This window comes from Apteryx rowi, unplaced genomic scaffold (assembly GCF_003343035.1).
Source record: "Apteryx rowi isolate R43461 unplaced genomic scaffold, aptRow1 scaffold_132, whole genome shotgun sequence".
Classification (NCBI taxonomy): Eukaryota; Metazoa; Chordata; class Aves; order Apterygiformes; family Apterygidae; genus Apteryx; species Apteryx rowi.
In genome coordinates, this window is record NW_020447553.1 from 1843426 (window position 1) to 1861415 (window position 17990).

General features: G+C 63.7%; 1 protein-coding gene across 4 annotated transcripts in view; it reads left to right on the forward strand.

Moving 5' to 3' along the window:
• The window catches only part of FOXP4 (forkhead box P4), a 40691-nt gene extending 25323 nt beyond the window's left edge, over nucleotides 1-15368 (forward strand). For 2 of the 4 annotated variants that reach the window (XM_026056676.1, XM_026056678.1), the window contains exons 5-16: nucleotides 2125-2272; nucleotides 2649-2853; nucleotides 3150-3254; nucleotides 6017-6104; nucleotides 7968-8051; nucleotides 8163-8364; nucleotides 8455-8531; nucleotides 8743-8844; nucleotides 13915-14036; nucleotides 14451-14517; nucleotides 14659-14825; nucleotides 15224-15368. In XM_026056676.1, the coding sequence (XP_025912461.1) occupies nucleotides 2125-2272; nucleotides 2649-2853; nucleotides 3150-3254; nucleotides 6017-6104; nucleotides 7968-8051; nucleotides 8163-8364; nucleotides 8455-8531; nucleotides 8743-8844; nucleotides 13915-14036; nucleotides 14451-14517; nucleotides 14659-14825; nucleotides 15224-15368 (1512 nt within the window). Of the gene's footprint in view, nucleotides 1-2121; nucleotides 2273-2648; nucleotides 2854-3149; nucleotides 3255-6016; nucleotides 6105-7967; nucleotides 8064-8162; nucleotides 8365-8454; nucleotides 8532-8742; nucleotides 8845-13914; nucleotides 14037-14450; nucleotides 14518-14658; nucleotides 14826-15223 lie in introns of all 4 variants that reach the window. The other 2 variants (XM_026056677.1, XM_026056679.1) reach the window with 2 other exon arrangements.
• The last annotated feature ends 2622 nt before the right edge of the window (nucleotides 15369-17990 follow it).

A 17990-nucleotide genomic window follows, 5' to 3' on the forward strand; every position in this document is an offset into this window, starting at 1 on the left:
AGGGGAGGAAAYGCCAGTCCCGGCTCCGGTTTCCAGCCCAAGCCGTGCCGGGGACGCCGCTGCCTGCGTTTCGGCCCTGGGGCTGCGCCTTCTCCCTGCGTGCTCCCGCAGAGGCCAGGTCTCCTCTGGTCCCGCGCGCAGACACCCTCCTGGTGCGTCTCGTGGCCGGAGARCGAGGAGGAGTGCAAGGCTTGCTTCCTCTCCAGACAGGAATAGCTTTGCTTCGAGCCTTTATCTTGGAGCATCCGAGGTGCAAGGCTTGGGGGAAGGCGGGCAGGATCCGGCCCTGGAGGCGGCTCTCGGGGGCAACTCTGCAGYGGCCGAGGTGGGCAGCAGTCAGCGCATCCCTCTGAGGCTGAGAAACCAGATTTAAACACTCTCTGTGCCCTAGCRAGACCTAAAATCGTGCCTTACGTTGCGGAGCCCAGCGATTTTGCAGGGTAGCGCCTGGAGCCTCTGTTCTTGCCCTCTAATTCACAGAGCCAGGGCTGAGGGAGGAGGGAGAGCGCGGGAGCATCGGCGGCATCCAYGGGAAGACACCCCCTGTCCCCGGGTGACCGTGTGCTCGCTGAGCGCTGGGTCCCGCTGCTTTGGGTTGCAAGGCCGTGTGCAAATCCCCAAATCAGCTGGGTTTATCAAGGAGAGTCTTGCGTTCCTTGTGGAGCAGAGTCAGAGCCAGGCCTGGATACRCTGGGTGGGAGCAGGGCAGCGCACTGGGACCCCGCGGCCCCTGTGCACCAGGCTGGCAGCTCAGGGCCCGAATCCCCACGATGCTCCGACCAAACCGGGAGAAAAAAGGACATTCCCCTCTGCAGAGCTTTTGCACTCGAGTTCAGAATGCAAACTTTGAAAATACTTTTCCTGGGGCCAAGCAATGGGACTGCAAAGCGCCTATCGCCAARAGAGATTTGGGTGCGGCGGGACCCTCCCTCCTCCTGCCTGCCCGGCTCCTCGCGCCCTGCAAACCGCGTCTGAGCGAACCGGGGGGTTCGAGGGGTTACGGAGACGGCTGCCCCGCTAATGAGAGCGGCCAGGCCCGGGGCAGCTCCCCTCTCGTGGCCCGGCTCCGATTAGCAGCTGCCTTTCCCCATCCCTAATTGAATTCTCTCCCCTTCAGTTAATTCTCATGGATTTCTCGGGGCCTCCCCAGAGATCGGTCCTGCCTAACAAGTTTAGGGCCGGTTATGCCGGTCGCGGCGCAGCCGGCTCCGGGGAAGGCTGGCAGAGCATCCTGCCCGGGCAGCAGCTGCGGGCGCCGGAGCCGGCACGGGCACGCGCGGCTTTTTCGCGGGGCGATGCCAGTCCCRGCGAGCTGCGGGGCGGGTGGGCGCTGCCGAGCGCGCGGGGGGACCGGGGTGCTCGCGTGGAGCAGCGATCGGGGGGAAACGCAAAGGCAGCCGGCGGGAGTCGCTGCCCGGGATGCCGCGGAGGCTGCTGACGCCGAACGGGGGCGCGGGCGCTGGGGGGCAGCAGGATCCCCCCATCCAAGGGCAGCGGCCATTCTTTGGCCGCGGGGAGGCCGGGCGCATTCCAGGATGCGATTCCACGAGACGTCCCCACAGTGCCAGGGCCTGGCTGTGGAAGCTGCCCATAGCTGCTGATGGTTTGTTTTCCGCCCTCCCCACCCAGAAGGGGCTCGAGGTAGTTATTTTGGGCAATTAAGGACCATTTCTCTGCTGGCGCGATGCTGTCGTGCATGCAGACAGCGCCAAGACCTCCGCAGGGCGCGGGAGCCCCCTCTCCATTCGCGGCGGCAGGCGCTGTGCCGCGCTCCAGGATGCTCGGCGAGCGCCTCGGAGCCTCCCGCGTAGGAGCCCGTGGCTGCCGCTCGCGGGAATCGCAGCCTCGCAGATGGAGCTAGAGCTCTGTGTGCTCTGAGCAAGCACCCGGCTCCGCTCGCTCCTTCTCTTTGCCTTTTTTTTTTTTTTTTTCTTCTTTTCCTCCCTCGCTTCCCCTCCTCTTCCGATAGATCAAAGCCTCTGCCTGGTACGGCCATGAGCTGAGCAGGCCCCGGGACGGAGGTGTGCGGCTGCTGCCGGACACCCAGCCCCTGCCCTCCCTGCCCGGCTTCTGCTGCAATGTCGCAAATAATAACGCGGCTTTTTCCCTTCCGTCTCCCAGCAGCCGTTAGGGAATAAGCAGCTGGCCTTCCAGCAGCAGCTCCTGCAGATGCAGCAGCTCCAGCAGCAGCACCTGTTAAACCTGCAGCGGCAAGGGCTGGTGAGCCTCCAGCCGGGCCAGGGCACYGTCCCGCTGCAGACCCTCCCGCAAGGTAAGGCGCCGGCGCGGCAGGGGCTCGCCGGCTGCAGCCGCTCTCCGGAGCAGCCGCTGCTGCCGCGAGAGGCTCCCAAAATAGCAAGGCTGGTAATTCCTCCTAGGAACAGGCTGTGGCTGCATTTTTAATGCGCACAGCTAAAGTTTAGGGCCCGCGTCGCTGCCGCCTGCTGCTCCCGTGCCCGGGGGATGCGGTTCCCGCAGGCGGGAAGGAAGTTGGGGACAGGTCTCCTCTCCTGGGGGTGGGGGAGGCCAGCGCCGGCGGGGAGCTCGGCTCTGCGGGGCTGGTGCCGGGCTGCGTCCGGCGGTCCGTGCCGGCCGCCCGGGGCTGCGCGCTCTGCTCACCGCGGGGCGTTTTGCCTCCCTTGCCGCAGCCGTGTGCCCCTCGGACCTCCAGCAGCTCTGGAAGGAGGTCACCGCCACCCAGCCTGTCGAAGACAGCATCAAGCAAGAGGGCCTCGACCTCACCACCAACACCTCCAACTCTACCTCGTTTTCGGCCGCCAAGGTCTCGCCTCCCATTTCCCACCACTCTCTGCCCAATGGACAGAGCGCCATGCACACGCCGCGAAGGGACAGGTAGAGCCGCCTTGGGCCCTGGCCCTTTTGCTTCACCCCCACCCTGGAAAAAGAGGTCCATCTCTTGGATCCGCGCTCGTGGGGTGGGAGCAGGGTGCAGCCGGCAGGGCTCTGGGCTGGGGGCCGGAGGGGTTTCAGCCCAGCTCTGCTGCTCCCGTCGAGGGAAGGGAGCTGGGGCTGCGTTCGCCGGCCCTGCAAGGTTTCCCGCGGGAGCGTGTTGCAAGGTCTCCCGCGGCACCTCTGGGTGCGCTGAGATGCTCGCCGCATCCCTGACGGGCCTTTTCCCTGCTTTGCAGCTCTTCCCACGAAGACAACCCCGGCTCGCACCCCCTCTACGGCCAYGGGGAGTGCAAGTGGCCCGGCTGCGAAACCCTCTGCGAGGACCTGGGGCAGTTTGTCAAGTAAGTGCCCGCGGGGACCCCGGAGCTGAGCGGGGGCCACCTCGGCCGGCCCCGCGGGAAAGCGGRGCGACGAGCACGGAGGAGGCAGCAGCGGGCGCGCAGGGAAGCGAGCGCCGGCGCGCGGGAGAGGAGGAGGCAGATGGCAGCGCGGCAGCCCGCTGACACCGCTCGTGGGCTCTGGCGCTGACTGATTAACTCCGCTGTCTGCGAGCCCTCCGCTAGCGTCAGGGTCAAACAAATTGTTTTCACGCTTCGTCAGAGGTTTACTTAATTAGTTCATTTGCAATTAGATCTCTTTGTAGCCGGGATTTTTAGCAAAGACATCAGAAGGAACTGACGGGCTTTCTTTTCTTTCCCGGTTTTCCCCCCGCCTTGCTCTCCGCGTGTCTGCTCCGAGCGGCTGCTGGGGGCTGAGACGCGCYGGGTGCCGCGCGCTTGGGTCTGTCTGCGTCGAATCGGGCGGCAGCCTTCATCCTCAGCAGCCTTCATCCTCGCCAGCGGCGAAGGGCAGAGCCAGCAGCTGCGGATGCAGGATGGGCTCGGGCTGTAGGAGCGGGTTTATCCCAAGGGAGAAGCCGGGCCGGGAGAGCCAGGCGTTGCTGGCGCTGCCGAAGCAGGGCTGGCTGGGGAGGAGGAGGAGGAGGAGGTGCCGAAGGGAGGGTTGCGAGGCCGGGGGAGCGTTGCCTAGTGGCTATCAACCGCGCTAATGAGTCAGGCTCCTGCCGTCTCCTTTCTCTGCCTCTGACTCACTGGGTGAACTCAGATAAGGCATCTCCTCTCGRGCTCCCCGGGCATGTTTACATGGCACCAGGCAGATGAGCAAACCCAGATTTGGAAACCGGAGCTGGGTCGCGGTGCCAGCGGAGTGGTCTCGGCACCCCATGTGCAGACCTCGGCCCCCACTTAAAACTCGCCCGGCGTTTCCCCGGCACACAGCTCCAGGCACCGGGCTTCAAGCAGAGGAGGACAAAAAACAAACTTTCCCAAAACCCCCTCGTCTGGAAGCRCTTGCGAAATATTTCTGCCCCCTCTCTGCGAAGGCGTGTGCCTGTCTGGGGGTGGGAGGGACGGTCAGAAACTTCCAGCTCCGCAGCGCTTAGCCCCGCTGCGGCGTGGACCTCGCTTTGCATCCCGGGGAGCAGCAGCAAGCCGCCCCCAGCCATGCAGAGCGGGCTGCACGGCACGGTGCAGCCGCTTGGAGAACCTCGGAGGAGGAGGAGGAGGAGGAGGAAGTCATTTGAGCGCTGGTTTATAAAAGCCTGCGAGGGCCCATGTGAGACGTCTCTTTTCCCACTTCAGCGCGGCGTCGTGTCTCTCGATAGTTTTTTTTTCCTCGGAGGAAGGGCCGAGCCTTCGATCCGCCAGGCGGAGCGTGAGGAGCAAACACCTCGGTCCATCCGCAGCGCCGCGGAGCCTGGTGATGGAGCCGCTGGGGCGGCTTGCGCAGAGGCAGGCTTGGCAGCCGGCGCCGGTTACCTAACTTGTTTTTGCAAGTCGGGGCTGGAAGTTTCTCACAAACAGGCTGGCTGGGGAGCCTCCCGGTGTCTTTCGCATCCAGAACGAGGGTAGATGTTCTTTGGATGACTTCTCCTGGGATGCCTCCGCAAAAACATCTTGGTCTTGGTCCTGCTTGGGAGCTGAGAGCATCTAGAGACACCCAGACAGCTGCTGTTCCCACCTCGCCGTCGTCCTGGGTTTCCCTGCTGGGCAGAGGCATTGCCTTCGCCCTCAAGGAACGGGGCTTCGTCAGGCACCAGGCTGAGAACTCGCAAACAACGTACACGTGTGGTTCAGAGCCGGTGACTCCCCCGGGCACGCTCGCRCAACGCGCTGGGGCTCGGGGTGCCGGCGGGGACGTGTGCTGCCCCGTTGCTTTGCCAGGCTCCGCCGTTTCATCCCCCCGGCTCCGGCAGGAGAAGCCGCAGCCCAGGGCAGCACCCGCTGGCCCGACGGCGCTTTGCATCCGGCTTCGTGCTCGGATTGAGCAAGGCAGAGAGGAGCCGTAGTTTGCTGGGAAATGGTTGGGACGTGGCCGCCGGCGTTAGGGGGCCGTTCGGTTTGCTTCTGCTGCTCTGTGGGGCAGCGAGACGGTCGAGCACGGGGGAGGCAGGTCGGGGGGCCGGGGCCTCGCACCGAGGGGTGCTGCTGGCTCCGTGCGAGCCACATCTCTGGGCACTGTCTGCTCCGCTCTGGCCTGGAGCTTTTCCCTCCCGGAGAAGGAGGGAGGGTGGCAGAGACCTAAYGTGCTCGTGTTTGTAAGGCACTGAAATAGGATGAGGAGCACCTCTGCCTGCAGGGATTTCCTTGGAGGGTGCAAGCAAACCGCCACAATGCTGCCTTTGTCCCGGAAACCTGCTCCTCTGGTCCWGGCAGTCCTGCTCCCTGGTCTGGGAAGCCGGATTTCTCAGGGAATTTAAACAAACCAGCTGCTGCTCCCCAAAACCGCAGGCCGCGTGCTGGCTGTGGATCCTGGCGCATCCCCGCAGCGGCCGCGTGCATCCCCCAGCGCTGCCCCGGCTTGCCCTCGGACGCAGGGACCCAGGGAGCAGGCTGGCCCGGGCACCGCTCCCGCCTCTGCCCCCTTGCCCTGCTCGGAGGCTGTCGTGGTGCCTCAGTTTCCCCGGGTCGGAGCGCTCGGGGCAGCGGGAGGGCGGCTGCGGGCGCCGCTGCCGCGCCGGCCGGTTGGGGCTGATGCCAGGTGCGGCCCCGGTGCTGGGGCTGCGTTTCTGGCCCGTCCAGAAAGCCGCCCTTCTCCTCCGCAGACACCTCAACACAGAGCACGCGCTCGATGACCGAAGCACGGCCCAGTGTCGAGTCCAGATGCAGGTGGTTCAGCAGCTGGAAATACAGGTAGGTGCAAGCGGAGCCTCGAAGGACGTRGGGTTGCAAAGCGGCATCCTTTCCCGCTCCGCGTGCTGTCGGCTTTGCCTTGGCTGCCCCCTGCAAGAGGGGGATCGCGAGGACGGGGAGCACTAGCAGGACGGACGGGTGGACGGACGGTGGTCCCGTGTTGTGGAAAGGGCTCGTTATAAGCATCCTTCTCAAATGGTGGCACTGCCAACCCTGCGGGGGTCAAGGATTTAGAGACCTGCAGGACCCTCAAAGTGCTTCTGCCTCCGATACCAGCATCCCAGCAGAGTTACGGCCAGGTTGGAGGACGGGTCAAGCTGTTCCTCCTGCCTGGAGCACCCCAAATGCTGCCTGTGGGCCCCTAAAGAGGAGATGGCACAGGCCGGTAACCCGCATAGTCCATGTGTGTGTCGTGCCGCATGGGGTACGCGTGCCCGAGCGTGACAGCATGCTGCGGGACGCGCGCCCTTCTGCCCCCAGCGCCAACGCGAAACCCTCCTCCGGCTGCGGCGGAGAGCCGCGGGCTGGCAGCTCTTTGGAAATCAGGCCACTTATTTAGGTGACTAAGTACAGTCTTTGGAGTCTAACTTTAGGTTCCTATTTTTGGAAATCTCATTCTTTAAATAGCGCCTTTCTCACCATCTCTGACTCCCCAAAGCGCCTAGCATAATTTGGTTAATAGAGAAGGGAGGGGGGGGAAAAAATGGGAGGAAACGGAGGTTTTCACCTGAGCTTTGGAAGCCATCAGAGACCGAGGGGGCGACGGCGGGGACCGCAAGGGAGAGGGTCCCTCGRTGGGACGGGGCGGGGGGCTGTGAGCGCTGAGCCCTGTCCGGGGTCTCCAGCCGAGGGTGCTCAGCGGAGCCCCAGTCGCGTGGCAGTGCCGGAGAGCTGCGGTGCAGGTGGGGGGCGCGTGAATTGAGCAGCGGGGCCAGTGATATTTTGGGCTTCCACCCTGGACGTCTCTGCCTGCCCTTTCCTGGCAGCCACGAGAAGCGGTCCGTGCCCGCCAGCCCGCGCCGCGGCGGGGATCATCGCAGGCGAGCCGGGCTCCGGGCAGCGCCTGGCCATAATACGCCATAGCGCTGGCAGCCACYGGCGGGAGCTAAAATATCCAGGGATAAAAACGGAGGGGGTGCACAGCCCGCACCGGGAGCGGAGGGAGATTGCAAAGCCGCCTGAGTCAAACCGAGTGATTGCAGCCCGTTCCCGAGCGCTCGCTAAAGCGAAAGGTTGAAAGCAATTACTGGAGCTTAAAGAGGGAGGGAGGAGAAGGGGAAAGGAAAAAAAACCCTGAAGGACTAGCAGAAAGCCGTGCGCGCGGAGAGGAGAACCTGCCACCAGAGCTACCAATTATAAAGTTTTCAGCGCGGAGCTCCCGCTGTGTCGGTGGAGAGCGTCTGCATCACGAGGGGAGACCTGTCAGCTCTAATGAGCGCCGCGACAGCGCGAAAGCATCGGAGCTGCGCAAAACTTCCAGCAAACTCCGCGCCGGCTCCTGCCTTTAACCCCTTCCTCGCCCCGCTGGCGGCGGAGGAGCGGGTGGCGTGCCGGGAAGCGGAGGCGCCCGCGCTTGAGGGGCCGCGGYGGAAAGGGAAGGTGACGTGAAGAGAGCCGGTGTCAGCTCCCATCGCCTGCGCCGAGCTCAAAACCTCCCCTGGTGCCACAGGGAATATTTCACCCTTCTCCGCACTYGGGGGAATAAACGTGCAGGGTGGGGACGCAATTAAAGCGATGTCGCACGTCCCGGTGGAGGGACAGACGGATGGACGGATGGTTGGTGCCCAGGGCATCCTTTGGGGCATCTCCGCAGGTGCCTCCTGGCAGCACCTAACCGCCTCTCTCTGCTTCCTCCCTCCGCAGCTGGCAAAAGAGAGCGAGCGTCTCCAAGCCATGATGGCCCACCTTCACATGAGACCTTCGGAGCCGAAGCCTTTCAGCCAGCCTGTAAGCGCTCATGTGCGTTCACCTCCCTCCCCTTGCACATCTCCTCCGCTGCTCCCCTTTTGGCACCTGCCCCGGTGCCGGTTCCCAACCGCTCTCCGTTCCTCCGTGCAGCTGAACCTGGTCTCCAGTGCCACCCTCTCCAAGAGCACTTCCGATACGTTCCCAGACGGCTTACCTCATCCCCCCACCTCCGCCACCGCTCCCATCACCCCCCTGCGGCAGGGCCCCTCCGTCATCAGCTCTTCCACTTTACACAACGTGGGGCCCATCCGCAGGAGAAACTCGGAGAAGTTCTGCACCCCGATATCTTCAGGTGAGCACCTGGTCCTCCTTCACCCCCGTCGCCAGGTCCTGCAGCGCTTGCCTTCATCTCCCGCCCCTGCCCCTCTTTTCCCCCCTGCAGAACTTGCACAGAATCACGAGTTTTACAAAAACGCGGATGTCCGGCCGCCCTTCACGTACGCCTCGCTCATCCGGCAGGTGAGTTGCTCCCCTTGCTCCAGGGTTCGATTCCTCGCCCTGCTGCGGGGCACCTCGGGCAAAGCCCGCTGCCTGCATAGCAGGAGGCAAGAGCAGCCCTGGGGAGCCCCAGTGCCAGCTGAACCCGAACTGCTGCACCTTCTGCAGCGTCGCACGGCAGGCGTGGGCTTTCCAAGTAATCCCCTCTTTTTCCCCCGTTCTGATTTCCCAGGCCATCCTTGAGACCCCAGACAGGCAGCTAACGTTGAATGAAATCTATAACTGGTTCACGCGGATGTTCGCCTACTTCAGGAGGAACACAGCCACCTGGAAGGTAAAGCCCGCTCCGCTCGGGGCTGCGGCGGGGAGGGGGTGCTGCCCGGGGAGCCGGCTCGGCGCCCGCTCTCTGCCTTGGCTGGCCGTTATGGGAAACGCTCCGTTTTCCTGAGTGACTCTGTGCTAAAGGACAGTCTTGGTTCAGATGTTTCACCTTCCCCATAAGAGACTTTCCATCTCCTGGGGTTGATTCTTCCAGCTGGTGCCACCTGGCTTTGGTTTTCCAGCCCTGTACGTGGGCTGGATCCGGGCACCCGACTGTGCTCTGCTTCAGCAGAGCCGCCAAGACGGGGAGCTGCCGGCCCGGAGATGGTGGCAGGGTTTCTGGGCCACCGCTGTGCCAGCGTGCTTCCTCCTCCAAATGTCTCGCCCAGCCATGACCCATCCCACTCCAACGCGTGAGTCTGAGCAGAGCTCCTGGGGGCAGAGGAGATGATTTTGCAGATAAATCCGAACATTTTCCTCCCAAGGCGTGTCTCTGGACTTCAGGGAGGTTTGGTCTCGCACGGGGCCGCTTGGGAAGGTCTGTGCTGTAGGACACAGCCCGGCCCGCAAAGGTCTGCGCTGTAGAAACTGGCACCTTTCTGCGGTCAGGAGCTGGCGCTGGAGCAGAGCCTGCACATCTCAGCTCCAGGAGAAGGGTAAAAGGGAAAAGTGAGACACTCGAAACAGAAAATAAGGTTAATGATAACCTGGGGGCTGGTGTCACTGCACACAGCAAATCGCAGATGCCTCCACCAAGCTGTAAAACGCTGGGGCTGGGTCTCGGGAGCAGCCGTAGCTGGCRCTAGGCAGCGGATGCTCATCCAGGAAGAGGGGAAGGGTGGTGAATGAGGGGTATAGGATAGCTCRGGGTATCCTTGGTTTATCTTCCATCCATAAAGAGCCTCATTTCCCCCTTCACCTCCTGTCTGCCCTGCRCAAGGTCTTTAGTCTCGCAGCGACCCCCTGCAAGGTGCCGTTGCGGAGCAGCACGGCTCTGGCTTTTCCTGCACCTTGTCGGCACCAGCAACGGGGACGTGTTCGAACCGCGGAGGGACCGGGGAGGTCAAGGGGCCCCTCTTGGCTTTCCAGCTCCTTTTTGCCGTTCTTTAGAGACCTGCCTGGGTGATGGAGAGTGAAAGCTACTGTTCAACACTTCCTGCCTTAGTGCAGGATATTGGGAATATTTCTGTCACCAAGGACCTGTTTGTAACCGCTCTGGACAGATGTGCATGAGTTGTCCAGCTTTCTAGGGACAACATGCACAGGAGATGTTTCTGTTCTCATTTATTTAGAAATTACCAAATCTGAGAGAACTGAAAAAAAGCCACRTCTCAGATGAAAGGGATAGTTGTGAAAGGAGGAGTTATTGCCCCGACCAGGCAGGATTTATTTATTGTTTCCTGCCGCCTGCGTTTGCTAAGGCACAACTTCCTTCAGCTCAGGATAGCGTGAAGCAAGGCGATAAAGGGGAAACGGCAGGTTTAAAACTCAGGAGCAAAAAAAACAACCTAGAATAAACAAGATGCAAGAGGGACTCTGGTGCGTTTTGAAGGGGTTAGGAAGGAATTGATTATTCCAGAGCCCAGCATTGCTCCTAAGGCCTGGAGCYGATCCGAGCAGGAGTTTGGCTCTCTCCAGCAAACTCTCCGACGTGTGGGCGAGTAGCGGGGGTTTCGGCTCCCGAGCGCCCTGGGCCCCGGCGTCCCCRCTGCCACGAGGCCCCTCGCTCCGGCCCGGCCCATCCCGGGCATCTGCCCTGCCGTCCCACGCGCTGGCAGAGGAGCAGGCGGGCGGGCGCAGGCCGTTTTGGGGCCTCGGCGCGGCCCTGCGTCGGTCTGGAGTCCCCCTCACGGCACGCGGGCAGTATTGCAAGCCGGCGGCGCGGCATGCCGAGCTGGGAATGCCGCCCGTCCCGGGGCTCCCGGGCTGCTTTCTCAGAGCAGGGAGGGAACGGGGAGCCCYGTCCYCKCTCCGTGCCTCAGTTTCCCCATCTGCAGAATGAAGTAACGACTGCTGAAAAATGCCTTTYTTCCTTCCTTTTTATTAGCCGAAAGGAATAAGCGTTTGGGTTTTTTTTTCCTTCTTTGTGGCTAAGCCACATCCCGCACCACCGAGATTGCAAAGCGAAGGGTTGACGCGGCAGAGCGGGGCTTCCCCCGGCCCTTTCATCTCCCTTTGTGCCGCTCTGTGTTTTTTCCTGTTCAGAAGGGTTGGGAGGAGGTTAAAAAGAGTGGGAGGCGGTGATTCCCCTCCAACTTTCTGTTTTCAAGGCCAGGCTTTTTTAGAAGGTTGGGGGGGGATATGTAGGGGAAAATAACGTATTTCTGCTCTGGTTTCTCTGCCCGTTCGTACCTTAGCGGCCCTGCGGCGCGAGGCCGGGGGCCGCAGTGATCCCCGGCACGGCGGGCAGGGGCAGCGGGGCCGGGGGCAGAAAGCAAACATCATTAGAAAAGGCAAAGATGAGAAGCAAACAGAGCAGCCGCGTCTGGCGCTAAACAAATACTCCGTGGAAATACAAAAGCCGCATCAAAAGGAGGCAGGAGGCCGCTCCGGAGGTGAGCGGGAGGGCTCCCCGGTCCGGTCCGGGGCGTCTCGCCCCGCGGCTCTCCTCCGCATCCCGGGAGGAGCGCGGGCTCTCGGGGCCGGCGCCACAGCACAGGGCATCGGATCAAGCCTCCCACGCGCCCCTGCGTTTAGCTCCGAGGGGGCTTTGCAGCGCTGGGACGCTCGGGAGGTTTAAATAAYCCCGAGGCTGCTGGTGGGCTCAGCTCCGGCGCTGGCAGGCGCAGCTGGAGCAGGGGCCGCGGGGAGAGGAGCGCTTCTGGGTTTATTTTTTTTCACCCAGTCCCCACTTCTGTATGACTTTTCCAAACGCCAGGCTGCGCGTGGCGTTCGGCTTTATTTCATCTCCGCTTTTGCCTTTTGCAAATACCCGCCGCAGCCTCCGAAGCAGTGGCTGCAGAGGGGGGGACGCCTTTACGGAGAGCGGCGTTTGGAAGAGGAGCCCCCTGCAAGCGCAGGAAGGGCAGCGCGGGGCAAGATCGATCCCGGCGGTGCAAAGAAGTCCTGTGTTTGCTMGCCGGGAGTTCAAGGGCAGCGGCAGGATCCCGGGCCGGGCTGGACGTCAGCCCCCCAGGGCTGGSGCAGCCGGCGGGACCGGAGGGTTTGCAGCGTGGCGGTGCAAGGGCAGAGCRAGGGCTGGGGAGGTTTTGGGCTCGCTGGTGCTTTATCGAAGGAGGGAGAGAAGAGGCAGAGACGGGCTCGGGGCAAGGTGCCTGCCGGCAAGGAGCCGGGATGCCCAGGTTCGTACCTTGGTGTTGTCACCAACGTGAAGGCAAACCAGTTTCCAGGTTCCCCTTTGGATTTGCAGCCCCTCGGGACGTTGGTCCAGCCGGTGCATCTCCGTGCAAGTACAAGCCCCGGCGCCCAGGCCTTTCCCTCCTTCCTTGCATGCTTTGCAGCGGTGGGAGGCTTGGGGAGGCAGAAACGGGCAGCAGAGAGGACCCCCGGGCACCCGGCGGTGCGCCGAGGGCATCGCCCAGGTCGGCTCCTGGCCTGTGCATTCCCTGCGCAACCCGCTGGCATTCTTGGCTCCCCGTGCACCACGGCTAAAAATCGGTTTAAACAGCCCCGACTTTGCCTGAACCTCTTTGCACGAGGAAGGGGAAAGTCACGGGAGCCTTTTGCAAAGTTTCCCCTGCGGTCGGTGTCGGCACTCTCCCTGCAGCGCCAGGCACGCGGCACGACCCGGTGGGCGCAGGGGGCACGGCTGTGCCGGAGGATGGATGGGGAAGTGGGGAAAGAGCCGAGCTTTGTTTGGTTTTGTCCCTAAATTAAAAAAAGGGAGGGGGGGCAGCCCAATTTGATGAGTTTCCGGGAACTCTGACACTTTCCAGCACGGGGAGGGTTCAGTCCTTGTGTCTCCTTTCGCCTTGTTGTGTTGGCCAGCTCCTTTGTTTATACAGCCCCCGTTCGACCTTTTAAATTGCTGTTAATGTTTTAGCGTAACGAATTAGTCTCTCATCACGAATCAGGACTCGAAATAAAAAAAAAAACTGAAAAAAAAAAACCCTCCGAGGCCAACTTCCTGAAATTGGGGTCATTCTCATTTGCAAGGCAGAGAATCTGAGAACCTTAATGCAAGGAAATTTATTCAAAGGCAGAGCCCCGGCGTGATTAGGCCCTTTGTAATTATAGCTCGGAGAGATTCCACTCCAGCCTCCTGCCTCCCTCATGGATTAGCAAGTGAGTCGGAAAAATACACAGGATTTAATTAGAGGCAAATTAAAATTGGTAATGAAATAGGGGCAGTAGCAAATGGCAGGGAGTTGGAAGGGGAAAAGGGAGCCGGTATCTCTCGGGGCTGYGCTGTCTGCCTACGTGTGTGTCTCTTTATTTTACATTTAGAAATGTAAAGATGGTCGACGTAAAGAAGAAAGGGAGGGAATGGACCAAAAAGGGAGGGGGAAGGAAAAAAGAGGGGAAGAAAGAGTAGCCGGCTTCGCCCAGCGTCTCCGAGCGAGCCGCGGCAGGGACGAGCGAGCCAGGCTCTGCTCCTGGGTCCTTCCCACCGTGCCTTGTCCCGCTCGCTCCCCGTCTCCCGCTGCTCCCGAGGCCCGGTCGAGGCGGTGGCGGCGGGTGCTCGGCTTTGCAGGTCACCGCCGTGGAGGGGGGACGGCGGCTGGGCTTGTCCCCAGCCCCGGGGGGCTGGCGGCGGAGGCAGGGGGTCTTGCGGGGCCGTGCAAACCTGCTCCCGCGGCTGCGGCAGGCGCCTTGGGCGTTGGGGACCCGCCGTGGGCCACGGTGGTGGAAGAGGGTGAGCGGCCACCGCTCTCCATCCCGGTCCCGAAAGCCGGTGCCGAGCCGCTCCGCATCTCCCCGCGCAGCAGCTCGCCCCAGGGACGGTCCCAAGCGGGGTCCCGCCAATTCACTGGGATAACTCAAAATCCCGGCCGCGAGCGCCCCGTAGGGCTGCAGTGCCGCCCCACCGGTCCCCGTCCCCGCTGCTTGCCGGGCGCCAGGGGATGGCGGGGCCGGGCGCCGGGGCCGCGCCGCTGCAGCTGGCCGCCCGCTCTTGCCGCAGAACGCCGTGCGCCACAACCTGAGCCTGCACAAGTGCTTCGTGCGCGTGGAGAACGTCAAGGGCGCCGTCTGGACCGTCGACGAGCACGAGTACCAAAAGCGAAGGCCACCAAAGATGACCGGGTAGGTCCTCCTCTCCTGCTGGGGCAAAGCCGCGTTCGCGTCCGTGCAGCCGGCCTGGCCCTCCGGCTGCTCCCGGGATCCCACCTGGATCCGAGTGTGGCCACCACGAGCCCACTTCTTCCATGCCTTTGGCACCTGCAGTCCCCTCCCTGGTGCTCTCCCATCCTTAGCGCTTCCCCGATGCTCCTCTCCTCCTCGTGTGCCTTCTGCCCCCCTCTCGTGCACCGCGGCAGGGCAGACCCCGAGGTGGGGACACGCCTGGGCAGCTGGTTCCCGGGCTCCGTCTCCTCCTGCTTCCCTACTCGCGGGACCTGGGTGCCACGGGGAGGGGGCCCTGCCGACGCCGCCCTTCCGTAGCCTCGGCGGGTCGCAGCCAGCCCAGGTGCACGTCTTTCTGCTTTCTCTCTTTCGCAGGAGCCCGACTTTAGTCAAAAACATGATTTCGGGACTCGGTTACGGAGCACTTAATGCCAGTTACCAGGTAAGGACCCTCTGCGGTGCCAGTCGGCTCCGGACACCCTCCGGCTGTCCCCACTCGCGTGTCTCCAGCTCTGGCTTTCTCCTGGCCGCTGCTGCCCGGGGAGGGGGGTGTCCCACGAGCCGTGACCTGTCTCCGTTGCAGGCTGCCCTCGCGGAGAGCAACTTCCCCCTGCTGAACAGCCCCACCATGATCAACACGAGCTCCGCCAGCGGCATGCTGCACGTGGGCCACGACGACGTGAGCAGCACCGTGGAGCAGGTGAACAGCAATGGCAGCAACAGCCCGCGGCTTTCCCCGCAGCAGTACAGGTGAGCCGGGGCCGGGAGACGGCCGGGGACGAGGGACGCTGGCGTCTCCGCCGCGAGGGAGTCGGTTCGACCTTGCCGCGGGCGTCACTGGGCTGCCGGAGGAGCAAAAGGACGGTGGCGCTGAGGGCTGGGGGCCCTTGGGTGTCTGCAGAGCTTGCGCGTCAGGAGCTGCGCGTTGCCTTGGGTGGCTCATGTCCCCCAGGCGAGGGGCCGTGCAGGGGCTGCGGGGTTCAGGCCACCCCGCGGTGGGGTGTCACTGGGACCCAGGTGCCCAGCGGAGAGGTTTGTGGGGTTGTGGCCACCTGGACCAGGTCCCCAAGGCTGAAGGCCACCCCGTGCGGTCCCTCAGCAGAGCATCTCCCTGGGCTTTAAACCCCGTCTCCCTTCTCTCCCGGTAGCCATCCAGTGCACGTGAAGGAAGAACCAGCYGAGGCCGAAGACGACAGCAGGCCCGTCTCTCTCATGGCCACCACCAACCAGAATGTGACGATTCCCGACGACAGGGACCTGGAGGAGGAGCTGCCGGTGGAAGACTTGTCCTAAGGACCCCTTCCTCCTCACCGAGGGGCAAGCACTTCCCACCCTCCCCAGCTGGAGACGAAGCAACGGCTCCCACCTCCTCAAGGTGACCTTCGGCGTTAACCTCTTTCTTAAAGGCACTTCCACAAAGCAAAAGGGTTTCCTTGGTGCAACCTGTTGCTGATGGCACGTCCCTCCTCCTTCCCACTGCCCCGTGCCACGTCCCCGTCCCGGTGACTGACAGATTCCTGCAACAGGGGACACGCAGAGATACAAAAGCCCAAGAGCTGAACTTTTTCTTCCCCTCCCTTGGTTAGTAACTGGTGAACGAGGATGGTAGGTCGTTTCTGTCCGAAGTTGTCCCTCCTTCCTTCCCGGCATCCTCGGCTCYGGCGCGTAAGGAAGGCACCTCCGTCCCGTCCCCCCTGGCAGTATTGTGGTGGGGACCACGGGCCACGGGCTGGGCTCTGCTCCGCTCGGGAAGATGCAGCTCCAGGATTTCCCCCGGACACCCGCTGAGCGACGCCGCGTGCAGCCTGGGCGGCCTCGGAGCCTCGCGCCTCTGCCGGCCGCCGTCGCCCCTCGGAGGGAAGGCGATGGCAGGACCCCCCCGGCGCGTCCCCTTCCCAAGGGGGTTTTGCACTAGGAGGAACCTTGAACCCTTCCCAGGCGCTGCCTCCCACCAGCTGGACRGCAGCTTTGGGGGAAAAAACAGCAGAAACCGGGGCGAGACCCCTGCCGCGGCCTGGAAGACGGGCGTGCGCCGCCGTGGTCCTTCGTTCCGTGGCCGGGAAGCAGGTTGCCTCCGGCTCTCCCCGCCGCATCGCTGAACCACTTGGAGACCAGAAGAGCCAACCTGTGTTTGCCATCGGCTCCGGTCCCTGCCGGGAGCCTGGTGGCACCGAGGCGGTGATGGCCGAACGCCACCGCCGGGCGGCATGGCCGCGAGCCCGGCTTTCTTCTCGCTGTCGGAAGTGGAGAGGGCGACGTCTTTCCCGCCCCGTCCCATACTGTGAAACGCCGGGAAGGTGGCGTGGGGCCCGGGCAGCGGAGAGCGACGCGCCGGTCCAAGGCGCGGGTTCGAATTCAGGGAAAGGCTCCCGCGCCCGGTTCCTCCTCCTCCTCCTCTTCCTCCTCCATCTCCGAAGCCGTGGAAAGTTCTCAGAGGGCGAATGCCGAGCGCGGCGGGCGCGTCCGGTGAGCCGTCCTCGCTCGGGTCCCCGAGCGCCGCCGCCTCGGCGTGACAGCGATGCCGCCCGGCGAAAGGGGCCCGCGGCCGCCCGCGCCGCCCCGTCGCTCCCAAAGCAATACGTGCGCCCCGCGCGGCTCGGCCCCCGCCGGCCGGCCCCGCTCCCGCCAGTCGGGACGACCGCAGTCCGAGCTCTCCCTTCCCTCTTTTTATTTTTCCTTTTTTTTGTGTGTGTGCGTGTGTGTGCGCGTGTGTCTGGATGGGAAGATACCAAAAGATTTCTAGAGACAAGACGGTCCGTAGTTCAGGTGAGCAGATGGTGTTCATGCCAAAAAGAAATGTTAATAATAACGAGAACGATGCAGCCAAACAGCCCTCTTCTCCCTGCGCTTTTCCTTCCTCGCTGGCCRTTTGGGCTCCCGTTCCCGCCTGTGCCAGGCTCCTGCCGGCAGGGCTCCCGCGGCCCCAGGCACGGGCGCAGCCAGCCATGACTTCCGATGCCTCCTGGCCGGGAGCGTTTCCRTAGGCTTGGACCCTCTTCTTCCTCCGCCGCTGGGTGCGGGATGYGACTGCGCGCTGGAGCAGCCGCGGGACGGGAGCTCGGCCGGGCGGCGCGCGGAGGCGGCGCGGGATGCGCTCCGGCTGGTGTTCCCGGGGCCATCCCGGTGGGACGGAGGGATGGAGGATGGAGCGATGGAGGTAGAGATGCTCTCGTTTTCGAGCCCCGCTGCAGCCCTTCCCGCAGCTGCGCCCTTCCCTCCCCGTGCCGGGGAAAAGCCGTGCAGCTGGGGGCGTCCCCCCAGTTAAAACGCTGGCAGGGCTGGAAGCAGCGTGCGCGGAGCGTCTCCCGGGCTCTGCGTCTCGGTTCGTCGCTTCTGGGGGGGCAGAGCACCCCCAGCGCTGCCGCGGCAGGCGGAGAGGGGGAGATCCCCCGGGAGATACCCCGGGAGCCCCGTACCGCGCCCCCAGGGCGCCCTCGGAGCCCCCCGCGCCGACCTCCCCGCTGCCCAAGGGGGCTACCGAAAAGCCGTCGGAGCTCCCAGCGCGCCCGGCGAGCGGCACAAACCCTTCCCCGGGCTCCCGGTTGCTCCCGCGGCGGCGGCGGCGGCAGCGCGGGGCCTTCGCTAGGTGTCTCCACTGGACGCGCGTTTCTCCGCCAGGCTGCTCCCGCGCTTCCCTCGCTCGCCGGCTGCAGCAGGCTCCGGCCGATGCGGGTCGCCCTGCTCCCCTCCGCTTTTTGGGGCCCTTTCCGCCGTTCCCCGTGCTTTCTTGCGCCGGGTGGGGGGGGCAAATGCCACCCTGCTGCCGCCGCTCCCCAGCCTCAGGCCGTGCCGCCGCCATCCGCAGCCTGCTCCCAAATTGGCTTTGCCGTTGACCAAAGACCCTTCTTGAGGCCGGAGGCGTAAACCAAATCTCGTTAGATCCGCGTGTGTGCGACTGCTGTATTTCGTGCAGCC